At 38.4% G+C, this 26,275-nt stretch overlaps 2 protein-coding genes across 7 annotated transcripts in view; one reads left to right on the top strand and one right to left on the bottom strand.

The window, feature by feature from the left end:
* The window catches only part of LOC117412289 (BMP/retinoic acid-inducible neural-specific protein 3-like), a 52,293-nt gene extending 36,659 nt beyond the window's left edge, over window positions 1-15,634 (bottom strand). Inside the window, exons 1-2 of one of the 3 annotated variants that reach the window (XM_034020527.2) lie at window positions 15,491-15,634; window positions 14,681-14,839 (exon numbers count right to left, since the gene is read on the bottom strand). The gene's annotated coding sequence lies outside the window, so the exon portion shown is untranslated. The other 2 variants (XM_034020544.2, XM_034020535.3) reach the window with 2 other exon arrangements.
* Window positions 15,635-20,170: 4,536 nt separating this feature from the next.
* The window catches only part of LOC117409440 (astrotactin-1-like), a 156,562-nt gene continuing 150,457 nt past the window's right edge, over window positions 20,171-26,275 (top strand). For 2 of the 4 annotated variants that reach the window (XM_034015503.3, XM_034015492.3), the window contains exon 1: window positions 20,174-20,869. In XM_034015503.3, the coding sequence (XP_033871394.1) occupies window positions 20,572-20,869 (298 nt within the window). In that variant the 5' untranslated portion in view covers window positions 20,174-20,571. Of the gene's footprint in view, window positions 20,870-26,275 lie in introns of all 4 variants that reach the window. The other 2 variants (XM_034015514.3, XM_034015524.3) reach the window with 2 other exon arrangements.

The raw sequence follows: 26,275 nt of genomic DNA, 5'->3' as shown, positions 1-26,275 counted from the left end.
GTTTATTTTTTGCTCCTAATCACCATGTATTCACAGAATGAATCAAAATGCTTCACTCATTAGGCAAGGTGTAACATAACATAACAAGTTATATTGATATTCGCTTCCAAGCGTATGTCTTGTGCTTCCTCATTATCCAGGTAGACAATAAAACAGCGATGAGCCGACTGCAGTCAGAGGCACCCTTTAGTGCTTCACTCACCTGCTCAGAAGTATAGGAACCAACAACTACTTATACAAAGTTCCACTGGGCCAACTGCCAGGATTCTGAGGATATGAATAATCCAACAAAACCTCCAAAATCTTCCAAGTGCACGATAATGAAGATACCAGCTATCTATTAACAGGAATCGGGGTTGGGTAACATTTTCCCAGCTGTTGAGAAAATAAGATCCCATTTGGCTCTAAATTCTGCTGTGTTCTGGCACATAAGACCCCAGTTACATCTTAGTTCCCAGCTGTTGTTACATAAAAATACATTTTGCTTACTTTCTACTCATGATGTAAGCAAGCAGGTATGCAGATGTCCAGAGACAAGCTCAGCCTCAGGTGCATCCAAGCGCCTTTAACCACCTGAGAAGCGGGCTGTTTCAGTACCAAACACCTTCAAGTGTGTTATTTTATATAAATATAAAATATTTTTTTCTGATATACAGCCAATTTCTTGGGTTTAAACCCTTTTGAGTGTATCAAATGTCTTGATTTGTAACTGGTATTATAAGAATGTACACTCTACTGAGTAAATGCAATCTGGTATTCCAAGTGTACATTACATTTCATAAAAAGCCCTGCCCTTTAAACCTTTTCAATATCCGAAATCCTATTTCATGCCCCTGACATGTTTTAAAGCCATTCACTGAGACCCATCATCCTTTGGTGTGAATATTGATCAACTTAGAACACTCTGATGGTATAACTGACCCTAGGAACTACAAGTGTTGAAAAGTTACTGAGATAAAGTTTCTGAAAATACTGAGATATGTTTTACTTTATTTTAATGACAAGCAGTGATGAGCAGTGATGTGCAAGCTTTCCCTCTATGTCTTCCTGTAGGAGTGAATGTGAAAGCAGCTTGGGCTGATCATCTCTATTGTGCTGCAGACGCACTGTTGACCCAAGGACAGTTATTGACAGGCACTGGCTGAAGGGAAGCTCAAGGTTACTTCAAGGGGAACCAGAAGAATTATAGAATGTAATTAACAGAAAGCAATGAAATCTGCATTGGTGCAAAGTGGAGGGGGTTGATATGGGGTTGGCTGAAGTTATTGAGCTCAAGTTATTGATTCCTTAAACAGTGATGCAAGTGATGAACACAAATGCTTGAAGTTTTCCGGGGGTAAAATTTAGTATGATTGATGTTATTAAAAAACGTTCACATATTGCACAGACTGGGGTGTGCAAAAAAAAAATAAAAAAAATACTGTATACACCCATTGACCACAATCTAGAGATAACACAAATCGTCAGCGATATTGATACTTTACCATAATTCAGGGGCACATCATAAACACACATACACACACACACAAAAACAGACAGCAAAAAGTTAAAAAGTGCAGTCAACAGTCAATAACCAATTCACTGGAAGACTGAGCAGATTTCTACTCAGTCTTCCCATGCGTGGAGTGTAGGTCAACAGTAAATTTGTTTCTCCATACCAGTTTGGTTCAAAGGAGAGTCCAATTGCCACAGGAGTTTAAATGAAAACTGTCAGTAACAGGGATCTAGGTAGAGCTCTGGTTTTATACTCCAAATGGTAAGGACCAAAGATCAACAGGGTCCTCTTACACTGGATTCACTGTTCAGTGGGATGTGGGGATGATTCAGCATTGCACTGTACAAAATAAAATGTCTGTAGTGATGATCAAATCCAGATTTATGAATAGGCCTCTATTTGAGAGGCCTGTGTTCAGTTGGTCCCAGCTGTTCTGACCATACCCAGTGTTTATGTCAATCTCTGCTATATATTATCATTATGCCACACTTTCTGCTGAAGAGAGCATGTGACAGTGTAATTTGCTGCAGACAATTTAAATCCAGTGGTTGACAAGGAAAGACACAGTGATTCTTTGTTTGTACACACTTTGGTTTAAAATTAAGACATACACATAGAAATCACATAAATGTCTTCCCCCAAAAGTCAAATCTCTTTTCTCCCTAACAATAGAAAAAGTTAATTTAAATGCATAAAGGGCACTCTGTTGAAACTTATATCACAAATGTATGAACTGTTGTTAACAGCAATAAGGGATACAAGGCTGAATGAATTCCTCAAACATACAGTGTTGTTTGGTTAATTAATGCATACAGAACCATCCACATGGATTTGTTTGTTGCATTTTATTGCGTCGTTGTGTTCCCCAATGCTTGTTCTGCCCCACAGTTCAGCACTCTAAGTCAACTAGATAAACATGCATGAATATACCCAAAGCCAAGTGACTTAATGCAGCCATTACACACCGCTCTGCCAGCAGCAATGCTTATTAAAACAACTATAATACAGAGCGACAGATCCAAGCAATAGGAAATCATATAAAGGAGAGATCATCAAAGGAAATGTTAGGTTACTTACCGTAACCCTGGTTCCCTGAAAGAGAAGACGACCACCAACCAATACTTTTGGGATATGCCTGCCTTAGGTAGGTATTCGCTGAGCATTTTATGTCAGAGCTGCCGATAGGCATCTTCATGGAGTGACATCCTCGGTCCCACCTGCCGAGGGAATAAGTAGTCGCTTCACGGAACTCACTTCCTCTTTTTCATCGAACCCGCGAATGCGAGTGATGCGACCTTGCAAGGTTTGGTGGTCGTCTTCTCTTTCAGGGAACCAGGGTTACGGTAAGTAACCTAACGTTCCCTTTCAATTCGAAGACGACCACCAATACTTTTGGGAAAGTATACCAGAGCCGTCGCGAGGGAGCGTGAGCGGACAGCATACGAGGGATGCCTCGCGACTGCCAATTAGTGTTGGTGGTGTGCGCGTACAGCCTCAAGGAGCCTTGTGCCTAATGCAGGCTTAGAGTGATCTACCACATTCAGTCGGTACAACCTGGTGAATGTTTGCGGCGTAGCCCAGCTAGCCACAATACAAATGTCAGTCAATGAGGCACCTCGAAAGAGAGCCCATGACGCAGCCACACCTCTGGTAGAGTGCGCGGCCATCCTCCCAGGTGGGGGTAGACCGGCTTTATTGTACGCAGTCGATACTGTGTCCACAATCCAGTGGGCCAGTTGCTGCTTCGAGAGGGCTTGACCCAGGGTCCTTTTACCATAGCAAAACGAAGAGCTGGTCAGACTGACGCAGTGCTTTCGTCCTATCCACATAACCTCTCAATGCCCTCACTGGGCAGAGGGAATTCAGTTTCCTATTCTCCTCCGAATCAAAGGGAGGAGGATGGAAAGCCTATAGTTCCACTGATTGGTTCAAGTGGAAAGCTGTAATCACCTTAGGTAGGGATGCAAGGTTTGTTTCCATTATCCCAAATGCGCATACAGGAACTGTGCACAGGCAGAGACTGTAGCTCACTGACCCGTTTAGCGGAGGTGATGGCTAATAAAAAGGCTGTCTTCATAGAGAGATATTTCAACTCTATGGAATGTATAGGCTCAAACAGGGCCTTAGTGAGAGCCTCCACTACCACGTCCAGACTCCGCTCGGGAAGGATGTCCTTTCTATGGGGACGCAGCCGCCGAGCACCCTTAGAAAACGGGTCAGGGGATACTGAGTCTATGGGGACGTGGCATGCAGATATAGCTGCCAGGTACACTTTCAGTGTAGAGGGGAACCTGCCCGCCTCTAGCAAATGTTGCAGAAACTGTACAATAATTGCTATGGGGCAGTAGATGGGGTCTTGACCTTTGACCATACACAACTTTTGAAAATACCTCCAGTTGTAAGCATATAGTGCTCTTATGGAGGAAGCCCTATCGTTCTGCAGTGTATTAACGACCACATCTGAGAGCCCTTAGGCTTTTTTTTTTTAACTGCAAAGGCACTAATAGGAAAAGAAAATAGAGGCTCACACACACACAGAAATTGAGCTATGGGAGAACAACAGTCACCACGACAGGCAGGTGAGCTGTAAAATTGTATTATTATTGTTATTACCAAGTGCACCGAGTAGACGGGCTGAAACAAGCCAGCGGATTCAACTCAAAAGCGGGGCGCAGCAGAGCTGGATCCCAGTGGAGGAATCACACTTATTCTCTCCTTTCTTTTGTAAACTGCAAGTCAGTAAAAGAAAAAAACATATACACGCACACAACAACAAAGCTGTGGGGGTAAAAAGAACAGTCACCACGGCAACGCAGGTAACTGATTTTTTTTTTTTTTTTTACCCAGCGCGCCGAGTAAGCGTGCAGAAACAAGCCGTCAGATTCAACACAACAGCGGGGCACAGTACAGCTGGGTCCCGGTGGAGGAATCACACTTCTCTTTATTTATTTATTTTTTTACTGCAAGGCAGTAATAGAAAAAAACGCATACAACAGCAAAGCTGTGAGGGTAAATAGAACAGTCACCACGGCAACGTGGGTGAACTGAATTTTTAAGCACACCGAGAGAGCGGGCCAAGACAATCCAGCGGAGTCAACTCAACAGCGGGGCGCGGCAGACCGAGTGCACCAAGCACTGAGGCGCTATGCGCGCCGAGGCACCGAAGTACCAAGCACCGTGTGCACCGAGCACCGAGACGCTATGCGTGCCAAGGCACCGAGCGCACCACGCACCGTGTGCACGGAGTACACCAAGCGTCGTGCTCACCGAGCACCGAGGTGCTATACGTGCCGAGGCACCGAAGTACCAAGGGCTGAGCGTGCACCGAGGTACTGAGGGGCAGAAAATGCAGCGGTGCCTACCCAACCATGCGTAGTCAGCCACCTGGTCAGCGTGCAGCATGCACCAGGGGAGACACACAGGCTGAAGCCGCAGCGGGCGAGAGCTCAGTTAGTAAGAAGGCCCGACACACCGAGGCAGCTGGCGAGGTCTACTCGACAGCGGGGCAGGTTGGAACACACGGCTGACTGGCTGTTGTTGCTCAGTGGCGGGGGCGGCAAGCAGAGCCCCAGCTGAGGAATGGTGCTCTCCCTGCGATACAAGTAAAGCAGACCAAATGGAGCTGCTGATTCCACGAGAGTGTCAACCCAGCTCTCAACACGAATGCAAGGGAACTGCATTCGACTCAGAGGAGCCCTTCAGAAAACACTCAGGTTAGTGACACAGATTGCTTACCTTACCATAGCGAGAGGCAAAAGAGGAAGTGAGCTCCGTGGAGCGACTACTTATTCCCTCGGCAGGCGGGACCGAGGACGACACTCCACGGAGGGGCCTATCGGCAGCTCTGACATAAAATGCTCAGCGAATACCTACCTAAGGCAGGCATATCCCTAAAGTATTGGTTGGTGGTCATCTTCGAATTGAAAGGGAACCCCATTTTCTTACTTCTCAGTAGCACATCAACAGTCTTAAAAGTCACCATCATCATTTATATAAGGTCTCTTAGTTTTACAAAATGTAAGTTTGCTTTGTCTTGGGGTAGGTAAGGACCACAATACAGTAGCTTGTTTGCAAAGGTTTCTGGCACCTTGGGTTGCAGGTATATACCATATATAGGATCTGCCCTTACCAATAAAAAACTTCACCAACTTTTGAAAAACAGGCCATAGGTGATCGTTTTTATTCTGGCACGAATATATTTGATTTTGACACTGATTATGTCATTATAGATTGCTGCCAGTGCCTAAAGCGCTTGATAAGGTGGGATAAGCTAGGGAATCAATATTGTTCTCGCTCCCAGACACATGCAGGCTCCACTCGCTAATGTCCCTCTTATAGCTGTATTCTCACATACACATTTCACATCTTAAAGATGGATCCTGAGTATTTCTTTTTTCATTAAAATGTTGGTTCTTATTTATTTTTAGTGCTAATGAAGGTGGAGGGAAAATAACAACGACAACAGCCTGAGTTTCTCAACTGCAGCCAATGTAGATCAATCACTATTGGAACAACATTTGCTGCAATCCAGTCCCAGTCCATAAATTGAAGCTATATTACAGCCCATTGCGGCTCATATGCTCAGATCTTACCAGTCAACTAAAGACCTTGCTCTAGTCAGGTGGTTAAGAACGTGTTTGTGCTGATGTCGCTACATCAGCTGTTAGGAGGCATTACATTCTTTAACCCAGATATGCCTGAATTATAATTCCAAGTGACCTATATGTAGGACAACAGGCGTAACCAAAAACACAGTTACGTCCCATAACACAGTGCTGACACATACAAAAATAATATAATATTTATACCCTGTAATGTATTGGTATCACAGACAATTAAATTAAATTAAATTGAATGATGAGATGGACGTCTAACCATTCAACTAAAGCACTTAGCAGTTAAGTATTGTTTGTGCCTTTTGCTGATGTCAATACACATACGGCAAATAAACAAATCGCAAGACACCTACTGGGCACTAATATTTAGTCTAGATTGTGTTATTAGGTTTCCACAACCTTGAATATACAGTAGCGCTAACCTCAGCTTGTTTTTCACCTCATATATAATTGGGCTGAAGAACCCTGATTTATTGTTACTGTTACTACTTATCAAAGGCACTACTCCATGTTGCTTTGTCAGCATGGTAGCTCAATGTGCTAAACTACCACTTTGTGCCTTCCTTTTCTGACTCTCACCACTTATCTGTCACTATGGTGGCGAACAACAGGGTTTTTAAAATTGTGATGGCAATTAAAAAACAAGACATACTGTACGTGAAGGCAGTCTGCGATGCAGATTTCTGTCATAAGTGAAGCCAGCATAGGCAGCTGAATTTGGAACAAAGCATTGACAGACAGGGGCTGTGGAGGTCCCTGCTGCTGCTTGGTTCCACTGGAATTAAGTAGCTATGTTAACTGCATTTGTAGAAGAGTTAAGAATACACAGCACTTCAGCCTTAATACGTTTCAGGTTAGTTACTGTACACTTATAAATTATACATTCCTAAAGACAACAAACACAGTTTAATTTTATCTTTACAATCCTGCCCTGCTTTAATAACCATATTGACTGTCACATGTAATATAATCTTAATACAGCTTCATCGATAACCTTACTGTTAAAACTCTCATTTTGTATTTCTTGTATTATCAATACTGGTAATGCACCTGCTTGTGATTCTACTTCTGTACAACAATGACAGGCTGGAACATCTGTAGGTCAGTGGTTGCCATGGCCACACCTGATCAGCAGTAATTGTAGGTTAACAAATGAATGGTCACTCCTCAAACGGCTCACCTTACAGCAGAGGAAGGTGACCTTTCAGATGTGTGCAGTTTGAAAATGGGCACCTTGATGGATCACTGGAGTGTAGTCAGATCCCAACCAGAGCTGAGCTGGCCTGCGAACATCTGACCTTCATTTTGAGACAACAGCCACCAGAGTATTATATTTGAATATAGTGTGATGTAATAACTAGCTCAATGCAATTTATTTTAACCACAGCATTGATCAGCACCTAATACTTAAGCCCTAAGGTTCGAAAATATCTAAAATGGTGGGCAATCTGCATAATCTGGATTCTTAAGAATAAGTGGATAGTGGATACTTGAATGTTATTTCTAATCGTAATATAATGATCTCTACTTATTGACTTTAGTCTCAAAATTCCCTGACCTTGGAGACACCAATATTTTTTCTAATAGTTTATCTCCTTACAATGTACCCTAGTCTTTAATGAAAACCTCTTGGTAGGCTTTTTTTTAGGTTCTTTTTACTGATTATTAAAGTATGAATTTTGAAATTATCAATTAACTACTTTTGGCATGGAAACCAGACAAGGTCTCAATATTTTTTTTATTTTTTTTTTTTTTACTATTATTGAATTTCAAACAAAATAAAGAATTTCCAAATAAGACATTTATTTGTGGAGGTCATTTGTATTCTATTATGATCTATTGTGACATTTATGCCAGTGGCTTAATCTTCCTGCAGCTGATACACACCTTTAATATGAATGATCTGAGCCTGCGAATAAAGGACATTTTGAAGACAGAAAAGATTCAAACCCTTCAACAAGCAAATAAAAAATTCAATATAGACATTGGTTTCATACTGCATACTCCCTCACAAGCATCATTTTATATTTGTTTTGTTTTGTTCTAGACTCTAGTTTGGTTTAAAGTGAACCTGAGTTTGTGCCAAGAGTCCTGCTTTCCGGCTTTTGAGGAGAATTCTAAAGATTAAACAAATTATGATATACAGTACATGCGCTATTAATCAAAGATACCTATCAGTTCACCTAGTATACCGTATCAACACACACATTCAATTCTTACAAACACAGTTTGATCTAAGCTTCAGCTTTAAGTCATTTTTATTTATGTTTTTTATTTAAATTATTCTCTCTTCATTAAGCAGTTTTCTTTGAGCATTTTAGTTTACTGTGTTATACCATCACAACAGCACAGCAAAGTGAGAAGTGGGGTAAAATCAATATTAAAGCCTGGTAGATGCTTGCTGTATCAGGGGACTCTGTAAACTGAACACTTACCAAACGTTTGGAAGGGCTAAAGATTGAATGGTCCAGATCTGATCAATAGCTCACACAACGGCCTCTGGTAAAAACAAGGTCACACTGCTAGTGTTAAATACCAGACTGTGGCTGGTATTGGATAATTAGCAATAAGAAGAGATAGCTGTTAACAGCTAGCATCAATCTTGCTGTATTCTATTGTGTGTGAGATGCAATAGAAGACTAGCTGCAGAAATGCATGTGTAGCATTTCAGTATAGTGTACTGTACAAGAAAATGGACCAATCAATGTTAGCAACCTACTGCAGGCTCCGCCTACTTCCAATATTCGGATAAGAATGCCTGCTATTTTGATACATCACAATTCACTACAAATTGTAGTAAGTTCCAGTATTCTGTCCACATCGGTGCACAGAGTAGATGCATAATGGTGTACCAGCAATGAGAAGGTTTGTCCAGTGCTTGCTTCTGTGTGTCCTTGCCTTCATTGAGTCCACTTGCACTCACATCTACCTATCAGGTTCTCCTGCTGCTTATTCATAACTGAGCTTTCATGAGTCTTGACTGAATAATGCTACCAGGTTGCATTGCTGGTGCGATAAAACTAGACTGTTTAGAAAGATACAGAATTAAAAGCACAACAGCACTCCATTCTTGAAATACTGTGCCCAACAGCTTACACATGTACAGTACTATAAACATTTTTTCCACACCTTATCAAACTGGAAATAAATTAAGATTTATAACATACCCTCAAAATGACTTGCACATATATAAATATCTGACAAGTATTAATATGTCTAATTTATATAGCATGCAAGAGAAAGCTTTTCACATGTGCTACTGGTAAAATGTTCTGAAAACAGGCCTACTGGTAAAATTCAGCATGAGCTACTGAAGCACTAATAATTGTAATTAGAAAAAATGAACTAAACATGTTTTCAGTATGTGGCTAAAGCACAAAGAAATTCTGCGACGAACCAGGGAACATGACTACATCATAGGCGTAGCGTACATTGAGACAGCCGAGGCAACCGCCTCAGTAAAAATCAGATAGGTACATTAAAAAAAAGACAAAAATATATCTAAAGATATATTCTTTTAAAATAATGTGCCCACTTACATTTTTAAGATTGGCATATAATTGACATATTTTCATATTATTATTATTTCTTTTTATTAGCCATTTCTTCGTAACATTATTGTGATCTTAGGCTGTATATAAATTTGACAGTCGGGGTATTGAAACTTCGCGCCAAGCAGACGTGTTTGCTTCTCGTTCTCGGGGCGGGCTGGTGAGATGGGCGGGGCCAGCTCGTTGACTGCTTGTTAACAACCCGGAAAAGCGCACCCCATACAGCTGTCATTCTGGAACCTTCCAGCAGGGTGAGGTGTCCATTCTGGATTGGTTGGAATGGGCACCGCCTCCCTCCAACTCTCCTATAAAAGGAGCTGACACCTGGATTCCGGTTCCGACTGAGAAAAGGAGAACAGAGTGAAGAGAGAAAGAGCTAAAGAGAGAAAGCTAGAGAGAAGAGAAAGCCAACTTGTAGACGTGTGAGCTGTGGCTGACAGCAGCTTTGTTAAAACGATTATTAAGGCTAAAACAAATGAAAAGTTTATCCTTCTTGACACCGCCACAATATGTTTATGATCTGACTCTAGTGAATTCGGATCCAATCCCATTTTTTGTTCTCGTTAGTGCAACCAGCCCCCGGAGCAGCAGGTAGTCTTGTATATTATTTAGTGGATGGTTCGGTACTGTACATACTCAAAGATGAAACGCATTATTTCAGAAGAAGCCAACTCTGGGTATGAAATGTAGTGCTTGTGTTTCTTATATTAATATTGTTTTTCTGCTGACAGTCCTATGCAGTGTAATGTTTAGCTGTGAAACGTTTTGATAAATCTGTGTTTTTCCTGCACAATGGCAACGCCTTCCCCCACCCCCGATATGACGATTCATAGATGTAGTAAGTTTCATTTATTGTATTTGATGCCATGGGCTAGAAAAATTGGAGGTAATTCTATTTATAAATTCACTGTTTAGCAACAGCAGTTTAAAAAAAAAAAAAAAAGGTTATTTTCCTACTGTTTCCCTTAGAGAAAAAAATCCAATTAAGTACTGTTTTAATACTGGTGATTAATCGTTTTCGGCATCTTTAAACAGCTTGTTCAGTGGTAACAACGCACTGGATACTGAAGTAAACTACAGCTACGTTTCAGCATGAATGTGACAGCGTGCCTCATTCAATCTTGACCTCTGTACACCAAAAGCAGTTTAAAGTATATTTACGTAAATTTAAAGCAACATTGTCTGTGCTGATGACTATATATGATAAGTGTATTGGTTTGTCTTTTTTTAAAACAAAAAAGAGACAATCTGTGTTCATAACAAGAAAGAGTTTAACTGTGTGCATCCTTTCGATATAGTTGATTGGCAGCAGTATGGGTAAAAATAGACTGAATGGCCTTGCCAGTGTTACAGCGTTTCGACAGATCAGGCCATAGCAGGATTAGCAAACTCTATTTAAAGTAAAACCTCAGAAATCAGTGTTTTTAATCGTGGCATCATACAGTCTCACCAGTCCAATCAGTCTTAGCACTAATATCAGCAATCTTACCAGTCCCAGCAGTAGCAGCACCAGTCCCAGCAGTGTCAGCACCAATCTTACTAGTCCCAGCAGTGTCAGCACCAATCTTACCAGTTCCAGCAGTGTCAGCACCAATCTTACCAGTTCCAGCAGTGTCAGCACCAATCTTACCAGTCCAAGCAGTGTCAGCACCAATCTTACCAGTTCCAGCAGTGTCAGCACCAGTCTTACCAGTCCCAGCAGTGTCAGCACCAATCTTACCAGTTCCAGCAGTGTCAGCACCAGTCTTACCAGTTCCAGAAGTGGTAGCACCAGTCTTACCAGTCCCAGCAGTAACAGCACCCGTCCCAGCAGTGTCATCACCAGTCTTACCGGTTCCAGCAGTGTCAGCACCAGTCTTACCAGTCCCAACAGTGTCAACACCAGTTTTACCAGTCCCAGCAGTGTCAGCACCAGTTCCAGCAGTAGCAGCACCAGTCTTACCTGTTCCAGTTGTAGCATCAGTGTCACCAGTCTCAGCATTAACTTCAGTAGCAGTGAACCAAATGCATTTCTCTCAATGAAGGTATAAACCCATCTACTTATTCATATTTATAAATTCTATTCTTCTTGTCCTTTTAATATCACATTTTTTCTAACAGCGTGAATAGAGTAATATTAGGTTGGTGTTGTTTTGCTGGCAGATTTGTTTAAAAAAAAATGTGTCATGAAATTTCAAACATCATCCAAGGTGGGTCACTGGGTAAAAAGATTTAGCAACTTATATTGCTTTGCAGTTTGCATTAATGAACAGGATATGCGGGGGGGTTAGACAAAAATTAGATTTTTGCCTCAGTAAAAATCATTGTAAATCAAAAAAAGTCATTTATATTTTTTTTACATTCAAACCAAGTCTGCTCATTGCCTCAGCACATGTGTGCAGTCAATAGTGACAATTACATTCAAGGGACAGCACAGTAAAAGTCTTGCTTCATTTCGCTAAGATTTCTTACCTCAGCGGCTATGTAAATGTAACCATTGACCCTGACTTTCATTGGCAGTTAGATGTTTTAACAGGATACAATTTTAATATAGAATTTGTTTTGTATTAGGTTCCATTTCTTCCTATTACTTCTACCTATTAAATACGTTAATACTGCATATCAGTTATGTGCTGATCTTCTGCTGCATTTAACACAATCATTCTGGCTGTGCAGACATTTTTGAACCTTGAAGATTATTGCCTTTCCAATACGTTATTTTATTTTGACACCATTAAATTGAGCCCCCTCATCTGTTTGGATTTGAAACCAAAATACATGTTGCCTTAAACAAATTATTTTGGATTTTCTCATATATTCCTGTTTTTAAATTTTTTAAATATTTTTTAATATTGTTTTGGGCAAATCCCCATTGGATGGCGATACAAGACCGGTGAAAATCGCTTAATATAATTACTGGTTGATTGAATTAAGTGCATATTGTAATCACAAATTGCATTCCCTTTGATATTCAACTAAAATCAACAAAATAAACTGCTTTCTGTGATCAAAATGGAGGTCTAGGTACCAACATGATCACATTAAAATGTACAAAAATATTATTATTATTATTAATTTCTTAGCAGACGCCCTTATCCAGGGTGACTTACAATTGTTACAAGATATCACATTATACATTATTTCACATTATACAGATATCACATTATTTTTACATACAATTACCCATTTATACAGTTGGGTTTTTACTGGAGCAATCTAGGTAAAGTACCTTGCTCAAGGGTACAACAGCAGTGTCCCCCACTGGGAATTGAACCCACAACCCTCCGGTCAAGAGTCCAGAGCCCTAACCACTACTCCACACTGCTGCCCTATTATTTAAAAATACTTAGAGAACCAACTGTTTGATGTCAGGGACAGTGCAAGGAAACTACTTTATATTATGAATAGACTGTGATTCCCAATTATCTCACTGCTTAGAAGACACATAATTTTACTTGTTACACTATATTGTCTACATTTACCGGTAATAAGTTTCACTTTCACAAGAGTGCTGTAAAATATCTCTTAAGGCATGACTGATTTTAATGACAGTTTTGTAAAGGACATGTGTATATGGTTTAATCCAACAATAATAAACACAGTAACGACTGAAAAGTTGTATAAAGTTTAAACGAATCAGGCCTGAGGGATGTGGGAAGCCTTTACTGACTAACTACGTGACATCACATTCTATTTCTAATATTATTCATGGTGCTTGAGGTGAATTAAGTCAGTGTTTTACTTCAGTTCCAACTTCTATCACCTATGGCGGAACTATGCAGTGAAGCATGCAGTGCCCTCTATGGCGATGCAGGGCATATTTAGTTGACCAGATCATCCCTTCCAGAATGGTTTAGATATCAAAGATGAGATAATGTACAGCTACACTGTACCCAAGCGTGGGTCATCTCAATGACAGGGATAAACTTTGTCCTTGTAGTTACTTTCCTTAAAAACACATTCTTTCCTTTAAAAACAAATTCAATTGCTATATTGCTCATTACTACAAGAACTAAAACAATATAGTATCAAATAAAAAATATAGTATCACGTTAAATGGTCCTGATGCATCTAATTATGTAACTGCTATTTAACTGCAGTATAATTACAATTACAGTTTGTTACTACAAAATATTTATTGTGCATATGTTTTTTTTACCATCAAATATCTGCTACTACAGCAAATAAGGTTTTTTGGTTTTTTTTGCCCCACTAGAATGAAAGGCATGCACTGCTTTACAAACAGTGTTTTTCTTTAGGTTCAGAAATAGTTTTTATTTCCTGTAAAAAAAAGTATTAATACACTTAGTTTTGGTCCACGGCACACACAGACCAGAAGATATTTCACTGCTCAAGTGGGAGCACTGCCAATGGTTCCTGGTAAGTAGGGACATTTTAAAATAAATTCCTACATGTTCTACCCATCTGGCAAGCCCACACAGCTCTACTAGGCAAATGCCCAAGATATTCAGCAAAGAAGCTATACAGTAGCAGTGGTTTAGTTTATTGTTAATCTTAGATGTACTCCCTTGAGGAAGAAGTCATCATATTTTGGTATTACAAGAGGTCGTCTCTCATAAGAGCAAACACAAACAGAATAGGTAACAAAGAACCCATGAGTACAGTTCAGAGGATTTATAAAATCTATTCTCCTTCTGCTGCACTATGCATTCCATAAAGCTCCATGGTGAACCAAATTTGTTTTTTTCTCAATGCAAAACTGTGTGGCATACAATATGAACTAGCTAGAAAAATTATATCTATAATTAAATGTAAATCATTGTTATTGACAACATGTATTTCTAAACAGTGAATGACATTTTAACGCTATCTGTACATTTTTTTCATGAGCTAGCAAGTGGGGAAATAAATCTCTATCAAAATAAAACCCACAGAAACATGATCACACACAACTGCAAAATAAAAAAAATAAAATAAATAAAATGCCTACAAATGTAGGAACAAAATACTGCTAAGTATTGTACTTCCAACTCCCCCTGTCAGGCACAGGAAATTCAAAGACAGCAGGTTATACTTACAAGCCCCTGTGTGCCGCACTTTCTATTGTGTTCGATTTAAAAATATCTTCAATGAAAATGCAGGCTATTTCTTTCTCAGCTTCAGAAAGGTAAGTGGAGAAAATATTTCCACCAAACTCAGAAGATGTAGACAGAGGAAAGTTTGAATAACTGATGTCTCTAGGAAGAAAGTAAAGATAATTTCAAGATCATATGCCCTTATCGTGTACTAAAAGCACCTGTGACAGCCTGATTTTCTGTGTCACTATCAATAACAATACAGGTCCAGTTGGTACTAGTAGAGACTAAACTGAGTCTCAAGAGGATGGTCCACCAGTTGGGCTGGTTTTCAGAACTTCACCAAGTTGTGTGTTCAGTCGCAACTAGAAATATTTGACTGCGTGTCGTCTTAATGCTCACTTGGAATGATGCTGCTTCTGTGCATCACCTGAAATTGCTGAGCTGCAAACTGTAAAGATGAGGATACTGTAATCCAGTCGTTGCCACTGGAATTTAAACTAGTGGAACCTGGTAAACTCATTGTCCCTGCTTGACAGCTAATGCAAATTTTGGTTTTCTGAATCAGTAGATAGCTTCATGTTGAACGGGTAATCTGTTGCCAATTCATGACTGTTGAACCTCCATTTAACACAACTCGGACCCCAGTTCAGGTAGTTGTGCTAGAAATCATTTACCATAAATAGTATAGCATTAAAGAATCAGCAATATCCTTCAGGAAAAAAAAGAAAGTATTCTTAAGTAGCATGAGGATATGCATCCAGACTATTTGTATTCTCTTGATCCCTTAATAAAAAAAAAACACACACACACCTTGAAATCAGAGCATGGCATCCACTTTGAGCATCTCCTGTCTTCACAGAAAAGTGCCTTGTGTAGCTTCTGTACCAGGCATCATGCGCTTTCAAGCACTGTGCTGTAGTTCAGCGATTCACACACAAGCACTGCCTCAGAGTGTCTTTCAGGAAAGTATGTCTTTCTTTTCAACAATACTCATCCAATTGATTCATAAAGCCACACCCCTCCCCACCTGTGATTGGTTGCTGGCTCTGTAAAGGCGGGTTTGAAAGCTGGTGGGTGGTGTGTTTTTACTGCCTGGAGGGACAAGCTGGATAATCAAGGCTAGATAAAGCTCCTGTGTTTTAGCCAGTTGGCTGCTGCAGAGTTGTAGTGAAAGTTGGCAAACAAGATTTGTACTGACGTCTCTTGTTTATTGATGGACATTTATCTCTCTGTTTAACCTGTAAATTAAAAGCTGTTTTGTTGTATTCAGAAAATTGCCAGGTCAAGGGTTTTTTGTCCTTATTGAGTGTCCTTGAATTATCCTCATGTTGTGACTGTTAATTTTTTTCTTGCTGCCTCTTTAAGAATAGCTAACCTACATCGCACAGCTTTGTGTTTTTATCATGCTGACTAGCTACCTATGCTGGGCACCTTGCACTCTTCTTAATACTCAGTTATTTCTATCACATGTAATTAACTGTTTGATAATATAATATCATATTCACACTACCTAAATATGTGTGATTATCATTTAATTGTGATTGAGGTCAATGGCTATCACATGGTTTACCACATTTGAGCATTATTTTGGGACTGTTTTCTCTTCATCCCACAACTAACCACATGCACTTTTTTTTTTTCAGGTTACTTTGAAAAATTCAGCTAAACCCACAGTATTTTCTTTCCAGATTTTCAGCTTGGAACAAAAACTAATGTTGTAATTCTGTGGCTTTCACAGTGACAAAACACCCCTCAATGGGATGAACTCATTTCTGTTGATTTTTTAGTTTTTTACTCTGTGTAATTTACTTCCTACAAAACCATGTAGTAAATAAGCTCCAGGCTCTAGGCTCTTTAACTCACAAATTAATAATGTTCTGTTTAGATTCCATCCTGAAACACTGACAGGGAAAATAAGTGCCAGTCCTCAGCACACCCACACTAATTAGTGCACAGATTCAAAAAGAGGAACACTACAGTGTCATTTTTAGCAAAATCAAACAAGCTATAATTTTCTAACATTGATGTAGTATAGTCAATAACTCTACACTATTTTAATATTTATATGCAGACTACATAAGTTTATCCTTGTTTTTCTGTGCCTTCAATGTCACGATTATATCACAAGGCAATCAAGCAATATTAATATATAAATAAGTACACTGGGGTATCAATGAAAGTACATAATGACATTTCAAGGCCTCATTTGGCTATTCCCCAGCTCACCCCAAATTAGAAACAGTAATGAGAACCAATAAGCCACAGATGGTCAAACACTGGGGCACAAAACCACTCTGATCTTCTTACTTCTTATTATATTATGGTCCAATCAAAGAGAGCCAGATGCTGTTTTCTCAGGAGGAAGCTCCCATCTATCGGAGCCACGCGGTTGCAAGTTCAAAGCTTTTTTAGGGCACAACCTGGACCTACTCCATCTTCCATCTCGGTAACATGGAGTGTCAGGCGGTCATGCTGCTAAGAGACACTGGCCTGACACATTGAACTGAGGTTCCATCTGTGTTGATGATTTAAAAACATTCCTACAGCATCTACTTCCAAACAAAAATAGATTCTAGGGCTCTTGCTCCTCCGTCCTCCCATTACAATTTCAAACTGTAACCCCCAGCTAGTAAACAGGGCATCATTAGACAGGGCTGTGCAATTGTGCAAAGGGAACCAGTTATCATTGTTTCTTCAGTTAACCACAGGACTAAGATCATCTTTATTTATCACGTGTCACATAGAGAAATGTCACAGATCTGTAGGGAATGTGGCCTGAAATGTAGGCTTATAGGGAGCTGTTGTACAGGCATTTTTTTATAGGCACATGTTTGTTTTATGAATGTATATTCTTTTAATAAGTCATTGTCTTCATTAAGTCAAGTCCTTACCTCTATAAAATGCTTGTTAGACAGCAACAAAACCATAATATATCTCTTTTTTTTAAATATACATTTTACATGGAGCATTGTTTAAATAATTTGCTCAACATTTACAGTCCTGTTTTTTTTTTTTTTTTTTTTTAAATCACCATATTCAACCCTACTTCTAGTTCTGACAAGGATAAAACAGTGAATGCTGGTTTGGCAGTATTGGACTAGAGTACAATAATACAGAGAGAAGAAAAAGCAGTTGATTGCCCACATTGCGTGGCAAACCTGCAATGTGTCTGCCCTGGATGAACTACCCTATTAGGGATAAAGAATACTTCCTGACCTTCTGTCTACTGAGTCCTAATCACTGATATCATCAAATACATTAACCCACTGCTTACCCTCTATGGCTATACTCAGTCAAGGCAAACCATTATTTTTACACCTCTGCCATCCCCCGGTCCTTTCTTTCCAAACTATTTTTCTTATGCCTTCAGTGTTACTACATATTGTTTGAAAAGAAGCTAACGCTATTCATTATGTGTTACAATACCTGGAAATGCATATTGTTATACTTTTAATATATTACAGAGCTGAGTGCTGATCTCAGAATTACGGTGACTTTAAATAATCCTACCACTGTTTTACAATAATGAAATGTCACTGTAGACTTTGTTCTTTATTGTGCTTTTTTTGTCTTATTTTTTTACTTTGCTCATTGTACATCACCATAATGAGTCATTCTAACTTAGGAGAGAGTAAAACAGGGTGTCATCCTTATGCAAAAATAACTATGGGTTGATTATTAGATATTCACAAGACATATTAATGCATAAAAACACATATATTTTTCAGACCAATTTCATAACATTTTGAGGACATTTTGAAGAACAACATATTTATCATATCAGAATAGACTGCACAGTTGTCAACAGCCCAGCTGGATCCCATATATGATGTAATTCCCCCAAAAAGTGGTTGGGTTAGCAAAGTTTTAATTTCATTGAGATTTGGTAGCTGGTCAAGACAGTTGAGTTACATAATCCATCCTAGATCTTTGGAGAGTGGTTTTGCCATCTGATATTGAAGAACCCATTATAAGAAACATGGCATTGCACAAACAAGTTTCTCTGGGCAAGATGACCTTACTACAACCCTGTTTTAGACTTGCATCACAGGGGGACCCTTATAGCCATAAATAATTTGCCAAACACAACTGAAAAAACAACAACAAAAGAATACAGCAGGAGAACTTGGAGGTGCAGAATGGCAATGCAATAGCCTTTCACTTCTGAAGCCTCTAGGGGTTTAAATACAAATGAATTCAGCGGTCCTCAGAGGCTAAATCATAAAGCCGCTACACGATTCCAAATACCTCTTTGACAAAGTCTTAGGATTAAAGTAGATAGCAGTGTAGGTCCTTCGGGACAGGTCACCAAACCAGTATATTGCAAATGTAGTCCCTCATCTGTGCACACTAAGTTTGCAACATAGAGTTTATGACACAGTGAAGGGCATTTTATGTAGGACAGGTTTAAGATGCATTGGCAGGACAGTGAAGTCTAGTGTTGTCCCTGCTCACAGTGTACCAGACCTTCAGTGAACTCTATTCATTAGCGCTGTCAAGCCTACTCCTTAATTAGCATTATTGCGGGACTGTGCAGGGTTGAATACAAACGCAGATATCTATTCCTTTGTCTTAAACAAGAAGGCCAAGCTTGGCTTTCTCTCCACCTGGTCTCCAGTGACTTTTTCGTTAATAATGTGTGACATGCTTGGCTAATCCAAAAAGTTTGTCCCAGTGAAGATGTTATTAATTAGCTTCTTAATTCTTAATACACTGTGAGAGGCCAGTAATTGTGATAATCTGTACACAATCCCCTTAAATACACAGTGTATTGTGCTCCTAAATAAAAATAATTTATAGTAATTTACAATATGAATATAAAATATAACTACTTTGGACAATCAGCATAAATGTATCTGTGATGTCCATAAAAGGAAAATAGATAATTAATGTAAAACCGCAGTGTAATAAACAAATACGGTACCCTCGAAATCTGAAACTTCACAACGATTTAGCACACTGTGTTGATATTTGGAATCAGATGAGCTTATGAAAATATTAAATTGTGGATCATCTAAATGCAGGGAAGGGATTCCAAAACTGGAATAAAGAACAGTACACAATGAAAGCTCTCCTTTTATGTCTCACTGTGACCTATTTAGCTCAGTTTGTCATTTAAAAGAGAGCACCAAGAAACAGTCCTGCAAATTAAACTGAGGTCAATTTACTTGCAGTCTGTTCATCAAAGTGATGGCAGTTTATTTTACTGTATACTGTATTCGTTAACAATTTGTTCTGCTTGTGCATATTCTGGTTTTTAAGGGATTGAAAACCCACAGAATGGGAGAGTGCAGATTATTACAAATATACCAGTGCAAAAGGACGTGCAGTTTTATTGATACATAAATATCGCCAAGTATTATTGTAATGACTATATCTATATGGCAAATTATATATATATATATATATATATATATATATATATATATATATATATATATATATATATATATATATATAATTTATTCATTACCCCTTAGTTTAAACAGAAAGTATAAAAAGCTTTTAGTTTTGTGTTCAGTAGTTAAGAACCCCAGTTTTGTTATCTGCTAAATGCCATTGTAATGTCTATCTGTCCGCCCTGTTACTGCATCCCTCTCGCATTGCAGTTTATGAGGAACACCACCATTCTTAACACAGGCACTGGATTCACTGGAACTATCAAGAGATTGGTTGCTAAAGAGATGCACATATAGATTTCTAATAATAATCTAGTTTTTAAAAAAGATAGACGAATAAAGCATCCTACGTGCAACCTGTCAGTGTTTATTTTGCACAGATAGCAACCCTGAGACCCGTGCTTTAGCATCATTCTCCTCCTTATCTCGCTTCCCCGACACACTGCAGCTGCTGCTTTGTCAGGGAACATCCGAAGCAACGTAATATCTGGGATGATGGAGTTTCGGCTGTGGTGTAGACTAATCGGTTGCTTCCTGGGGATATTCGCCATGATCCTCGCAGGGATCTCTGCTTTGAAAGCAGAGGAGGACCAGTCCCAAGACCTGGAGTGCAAAATGAAGAGCGTCACCGTCTCCGCGTTGCCGTTTTTGAGGGAGAACGACTTGAGTATCATGCACAGCCCGTCTGCCTCGGAACCCAAGCTCCTGTTCTCTGTCAGGAACGATTTTCCTGGAGAAATAGTGGTGGTGGACGACCTGGAAAACACGGAGCTGCCCTTTTTTGTGCTAGGTGAGTTCTTGCTTCGTTATTCATTCATTCTGCACGCACGTAAACATCCTGTCTAAGGGAGGGTATATATTTGTTATTTTGTGTGTGTACGCTACAGGTCAATTGTTTTATCTGCAGCTTGGACAGATGAGCCGAAGCTGCATAAAATAACATTCACTGTACTTGAAAAGCATGTACGCAATATAGGCATGTGGCGCAAATTCCAATGGGATTCTTATTGGTAATATAAAACAAAAGCATTTATTAGATACTAAGGCATTTTGTTTTTGCATTACTGTATATACATTTCTTTGCATTTACTTGAAATGGACTTCACTATTTTGTGCCAGACAGAGTTGGCTTTGAATGACAATGCCCAGTACAATTAGTATTTTATTTATTTGCATACATAAAAGTTGACACATGATGACTAAGCTGTAGAAGAAATAACTGTATCTGCTAAACAGAGCAGGGCTAATTGGTTTAGGTTTTCTTTTGGATACTGGTGGCCTTTTTATCTCTGACAATTGCCTCAGTTTACTCCAAGGCCACAGTGACTGAAAGTCATTTCCATGAATCTCAATGAACACTTGTGTGAGGCAGAAATGTCACATGTCCTTTGATTGGTACACATAGGTATTGGATTGAAGATTCCACTAAAGCCTGACCTTAATCACATATGCCTCTTTCTGCTGATCTCCTGATCAATTTGTCTGCAAACAGACCAAAGAGTTAGGAAGTTAGAATATTAAAAAGTAAATGAATAAGTCAATACATGAATAAAACATATAGAATATTTCCCTGATGCCTGGATTAAGGCACCATATTAAGGCCATTCAGGACCTGTCAGTTTACTTGGGCCAAGATTAGGCTGAATTCAAATTATAACATTACTGTTTTCCCACAACAGTTATTCAGGTCATGTTCCACTATGTGTTAGTATAAAAGTGCCCAACATGGTAAAACAAAACGTTTCTCTACACATCTACTAGCAAAATTCACAAACACATTCTAGTTTAGTAGTCCCCTCAATTTTGTTAGTAACAATGTATTACTAGCCTATTGATCTCACATTTTCTAATATATGCTCTGCTTTGCCACTTTATTGGAAACCAGTAAGTTTTCTCCTATCATTTTCTCCCTGTTCTGACGCATGGCGGAAGGCCTGTCCATTTACAGTAAGTTTTACACAAAGCTGCTCATGCAGTCACTTGGAACCAGCATGAGTGAGACCACACGACTAGAACCCCAGCTGAAAGGCAGGACACTTATTCTGTTCTGCCCCAGAATTATTTAGTATGCTACATTGTTATACACATATTTTGCTTATTTATTATTATTATTATTATTATTTGTTTATTTAGCAGACGCCTTTATCCAAGGCGACTTACAGAGACTAGGGTGTGTGAACTATGCATCAGCTGCAGAGTCACTTACAACTACGTCTCATCCAAAAGACAGAGCACAAGGAGGTTAAGTGACTTGCTCAGGGTCACACAATGAGTCAGTGGCTGAGCCGGGATTTGAACAAGCCCTCTTCTTTAACCACTGGACCACACAGCCTCCTATTTAGCACTTGGTCAGATATTGCTCAGTGTAATCTGCTGGAAGTCACTTTCTTTTAAAGAGAGTTGCTTTTTTCATGACTTGCGCTGCAGTCAGCTACATTTTAACAATTTTTTTAAAGTTGGAAGTTTTTTTGTTGAGTGAAGAATATTAAACTGTGTTATCTTTTGACATTTTCTGACTAGAAAGATCGAAGAGAAAGTGATGTTACTTAATTGGGCACTGGATGAAAGGTGAAAATAACAGCTAGTTATGTATTTATTTTCTGTCAAAATGTTTCTAATTTTAAATGTTGGAATTACTGTGAATGACCTCTAAATAACTGGGGAAAGCTGCTACACATATTGCAGTCCTAATTACATTTTTTTTATCTATTCTATGTGGCACACCAAACTGTGCATTTTCTTTGTACATGAAACTAATAAAAATAATCATTTTTCCTTTTTTGTTGAACATTAATTTAAATGTTTTATAATTATATAACTGTGCGTGCAGTCCATGCCTGCTAATTAACTTGTAATATCTTGCTTTATTCTAGTATTTATTTGAATGTATTCATGCAGATGTATGGATTGAGGGGGTAGCAGTCTTATTGAAATAAATTAGCTTGGTTTGGTGCTAAAAATAGTGCCATGGAATGTTTAATACTCACATACAGTAGTAGACAGAATCATAGTTTAGTGTCTCATAAAAGATAGCAAATATAATAGCAAAGTGCCTCCATCGAGGACATTGGTTGAGAACAGTCCCCATTGTTTGGCCACCTTCCGTCCCGTTTCTGCTTGGCTTTAGGAACTGCAGATCTGCTGAGATCAGAATCGAAGGTGCTAGGTCTTGATATTATAATTATAAATGGTATGGTCAGTTTACTCAGTTTTTTTCTACTGAGGTATTCCCACATATATCAGTGTTGCTGTTCATCAAAGGCAGATCACCCTTGAACTCCAGACCCTTCTGAAGTAACTGTCCTCTGCCCTGATGCAGGTATAACAGTTAGGTGAACGTATGTAATATGGCAATGATCCACGGTGCTGATGTCCTCCTTTACAGTAACTTTAAACAAAAAAGAAGAACAAGATTAGAAGTTATAAAATATATTCCCCAAATGGTGTTATGTAAGTACCTGCCACACTGCATTTTGTGAAGTTTTGCGAGTTTCAGTGAATTTGTGTTGTGAAGGCAGCTGCAGCATGATTACATTCATTCTGTTTGGCATGCCATTATTATGCCACCCATAAAGGAAAAATCGGATTTAATAAGCCAGACAACATTGCCTGCAATCGGTGAAGGTAGAATGCAAATCAGTTACCGTTGCCCTACAGTCTTAACAGACTTCTTTTTATTTGAAGATTCTAACCTTCACTGTATTTTTAAAATTTTTTTTTTTTTTAATGAATTCAGGTTTATAGGTTATAGAACAGTGTCTCAGAAATAATTCATGATTCTATTTATTAGATAAATATTCTGGTATCAATCAAGTTCTGACCAACAAAGCAATCAAGCGAGTGACTCTTCAGTCACTGCTATGGTCTCTTCTTTGACCAGTCCCACAGCAGTTACAGGGCATCATACTGTATACAGCTATAATGGATGAAGTATTCATTTTTTGAAGAATTCATTATTATTTTTTTTTCAAAATAACTGCTACTACAATAACATATTTTCACAGATATGAACATATAAGATTTTTTTATCTTAATACCCAACCCTGACATTACTTCAATAACAATTACAGTATACATCTATTCTTTTACCATTCTTATACTATTGTAGGTACAATATTTACTATATTCATCCTTCTTTTTTAAAATGTAATATTAATAAGTCATTTAGCAGTCCATTATATTTAAAGTGAAACTATTTACACCTTAACAGGAAGAACAGTATTTAGTTTATTTGTAGATCATTATCACCACAAATCGTGGTGTGCATCACATATTCTCAATACAAGTCATTTTAATGAATGTTTAAATTTGGATTTTGCCTTGAGTTCTCTAAGAAATTGCTTCTAATATAAAGAAAAACTAAACCAAAACCAAACTTTTTTAAGATAATTCAGGCTCTGGGGCTTTTTAAAGAATTTCAAAATTGCTCACGAATACAGCTTGCCTTTATTAAGAAAAATGACATTTTAAAAAATAAAATAAAACACATTTTCTTTGGAATAATGCACCTCATGGGGTGCTGTGTGGAATATTATAGCGTTACAATTATGTTACTGTAATTTGCATAGCAATGCAGTTTGGACAGTTCAGTTGAACCCTTGCATTTAATACCAAAAATTGACAAAATCAGAATTGAGAAAGTACAATTATGTTACACCTGCTTGCTTTGAAATAATATCAAAATAAAACAAAACAATCATTCTTAAGTGTTTCAGGCGGAGATTACCAATGCAAAAGAGCACAGTTTTTATATAAGTAAAATATGACATTATAAAAATGAATACTTATTTATAAATTATTAAATATATTGTGCTACAAAAAAATATTGACAGGAAATATTTTAAAAACTGTAAGAAACAAATTAGTTGCAGGTAGTTAATCTTATAAAATGATGTTTTTTGTTCCTTAAATGGATACAATTTTTTTTTTTTATCTGTACTGTCAAATCTACAATGGCATTTGGCCCATTCCAGTTTGAACCCAGGCCTACACTGAAACTTTGAAAAGTGCCTCTGTGACCTTTTTCATTACACATACCTGACTTGCACTTATTCTGTTTATTCACAAAATGTATTTTATTGAAAAAAACAAACATTCTTTCAGAGATATTTTATAATGGAGCCTATTAGATGATTTAATTAGCCATTGTATATGTCCCTGTCTCTTTAAAGACAATCAGCTTGGAATTTGTCCCAACTTCTTATTGTTTACTGTAAAAGCCAAGCTGAAATACAGACATGCATTGTTCCAGGATACCTGTTAAATGTTGTTATGGCTTGTTTTACTCTCTTTAATGGACACTCTTTCCCATCTGAACTGAAAAATACTGTACTAATTCAATGGGTTTTAAAGCTGTCAAATATATTACTTGACGTATACTATGTGCTGCAATGATCTTGTATTAAAGTGACTTCTTTTTTGCTGGTAATTGGAGCTGCTCTTTTAACTAATCCAGTACAGTTCTTATTAGGTGACAAGGATTTTGTGAGTTCACTGTGTACAACAGGGAGCTGCCTATGCAAGGTCCAAGGCACTGTCTCACAGTGACATACAACTTTAAAAGGATTCAGCCTCAAATTGAATGTACAAGAATGTGTATATATATATATATATATATATATATATATATATATATATATATATATATATACAGAGGATGATGACATGATGACTTCAGAACAGAATGTTGTATTATATGGTATGTAATTATGTTATGTGTCACATTTGCTGATCAATATACAGACCTCCAGTGACAACTGCTGAATCAGATTAAAAAAGAATAGCACAGTCGATATTTAAATTAACCTGAAGATCCTGTTAGTATGAAATCTCTCGTCTGCACAAATCATGTGACTGGTTGCCATGGGAACCTTAGCTGGTTCTAGATGGAGCTCTGAAGAGAGATCCCTTTGTACAGTAATAAGAGTGCTCTGCCATTTAATAGTGTTGGTACAAGCTTGAATTCTGCACTACTGTAGTCTATACTTTCATAAATGTGAACAAAGCTGCAACTGACTGGTTATGTGTGATTAATTCAGCATATTTTCATTCCCTTTTCAGACCTTTGCACCCTTGTGCCTATCTTAACATCTTCCATGTTTTAAATGTCTTAAAAAAAATTATGGCAAAGAACCTGAAATCTCTGCACAAACTGAAGCTTTGGTGCTGGAAAGGCAAGGAATTCAATTAGGGTTTT

This window comes from Acipenser ruthenus, chromosome 10, assembly GCF_902713425.1.
Source record: "Acipenser ruthenus chromosome 10, fAciRut3.2 maternal haplotype, whole genome shotgun sequence".
Lineage (NCBI taxonomy): Eukaryota > Metazoa > Chordata > Actinopteri > Acipenseriformes > Acipenseridae > Acipenser > Acipenser ruthenus.
The sequence above is the reverse complement of the archived record's forward strand: the minus strand, read 5'-3'. Positions and strand labels throughout refer to the sequence as shown.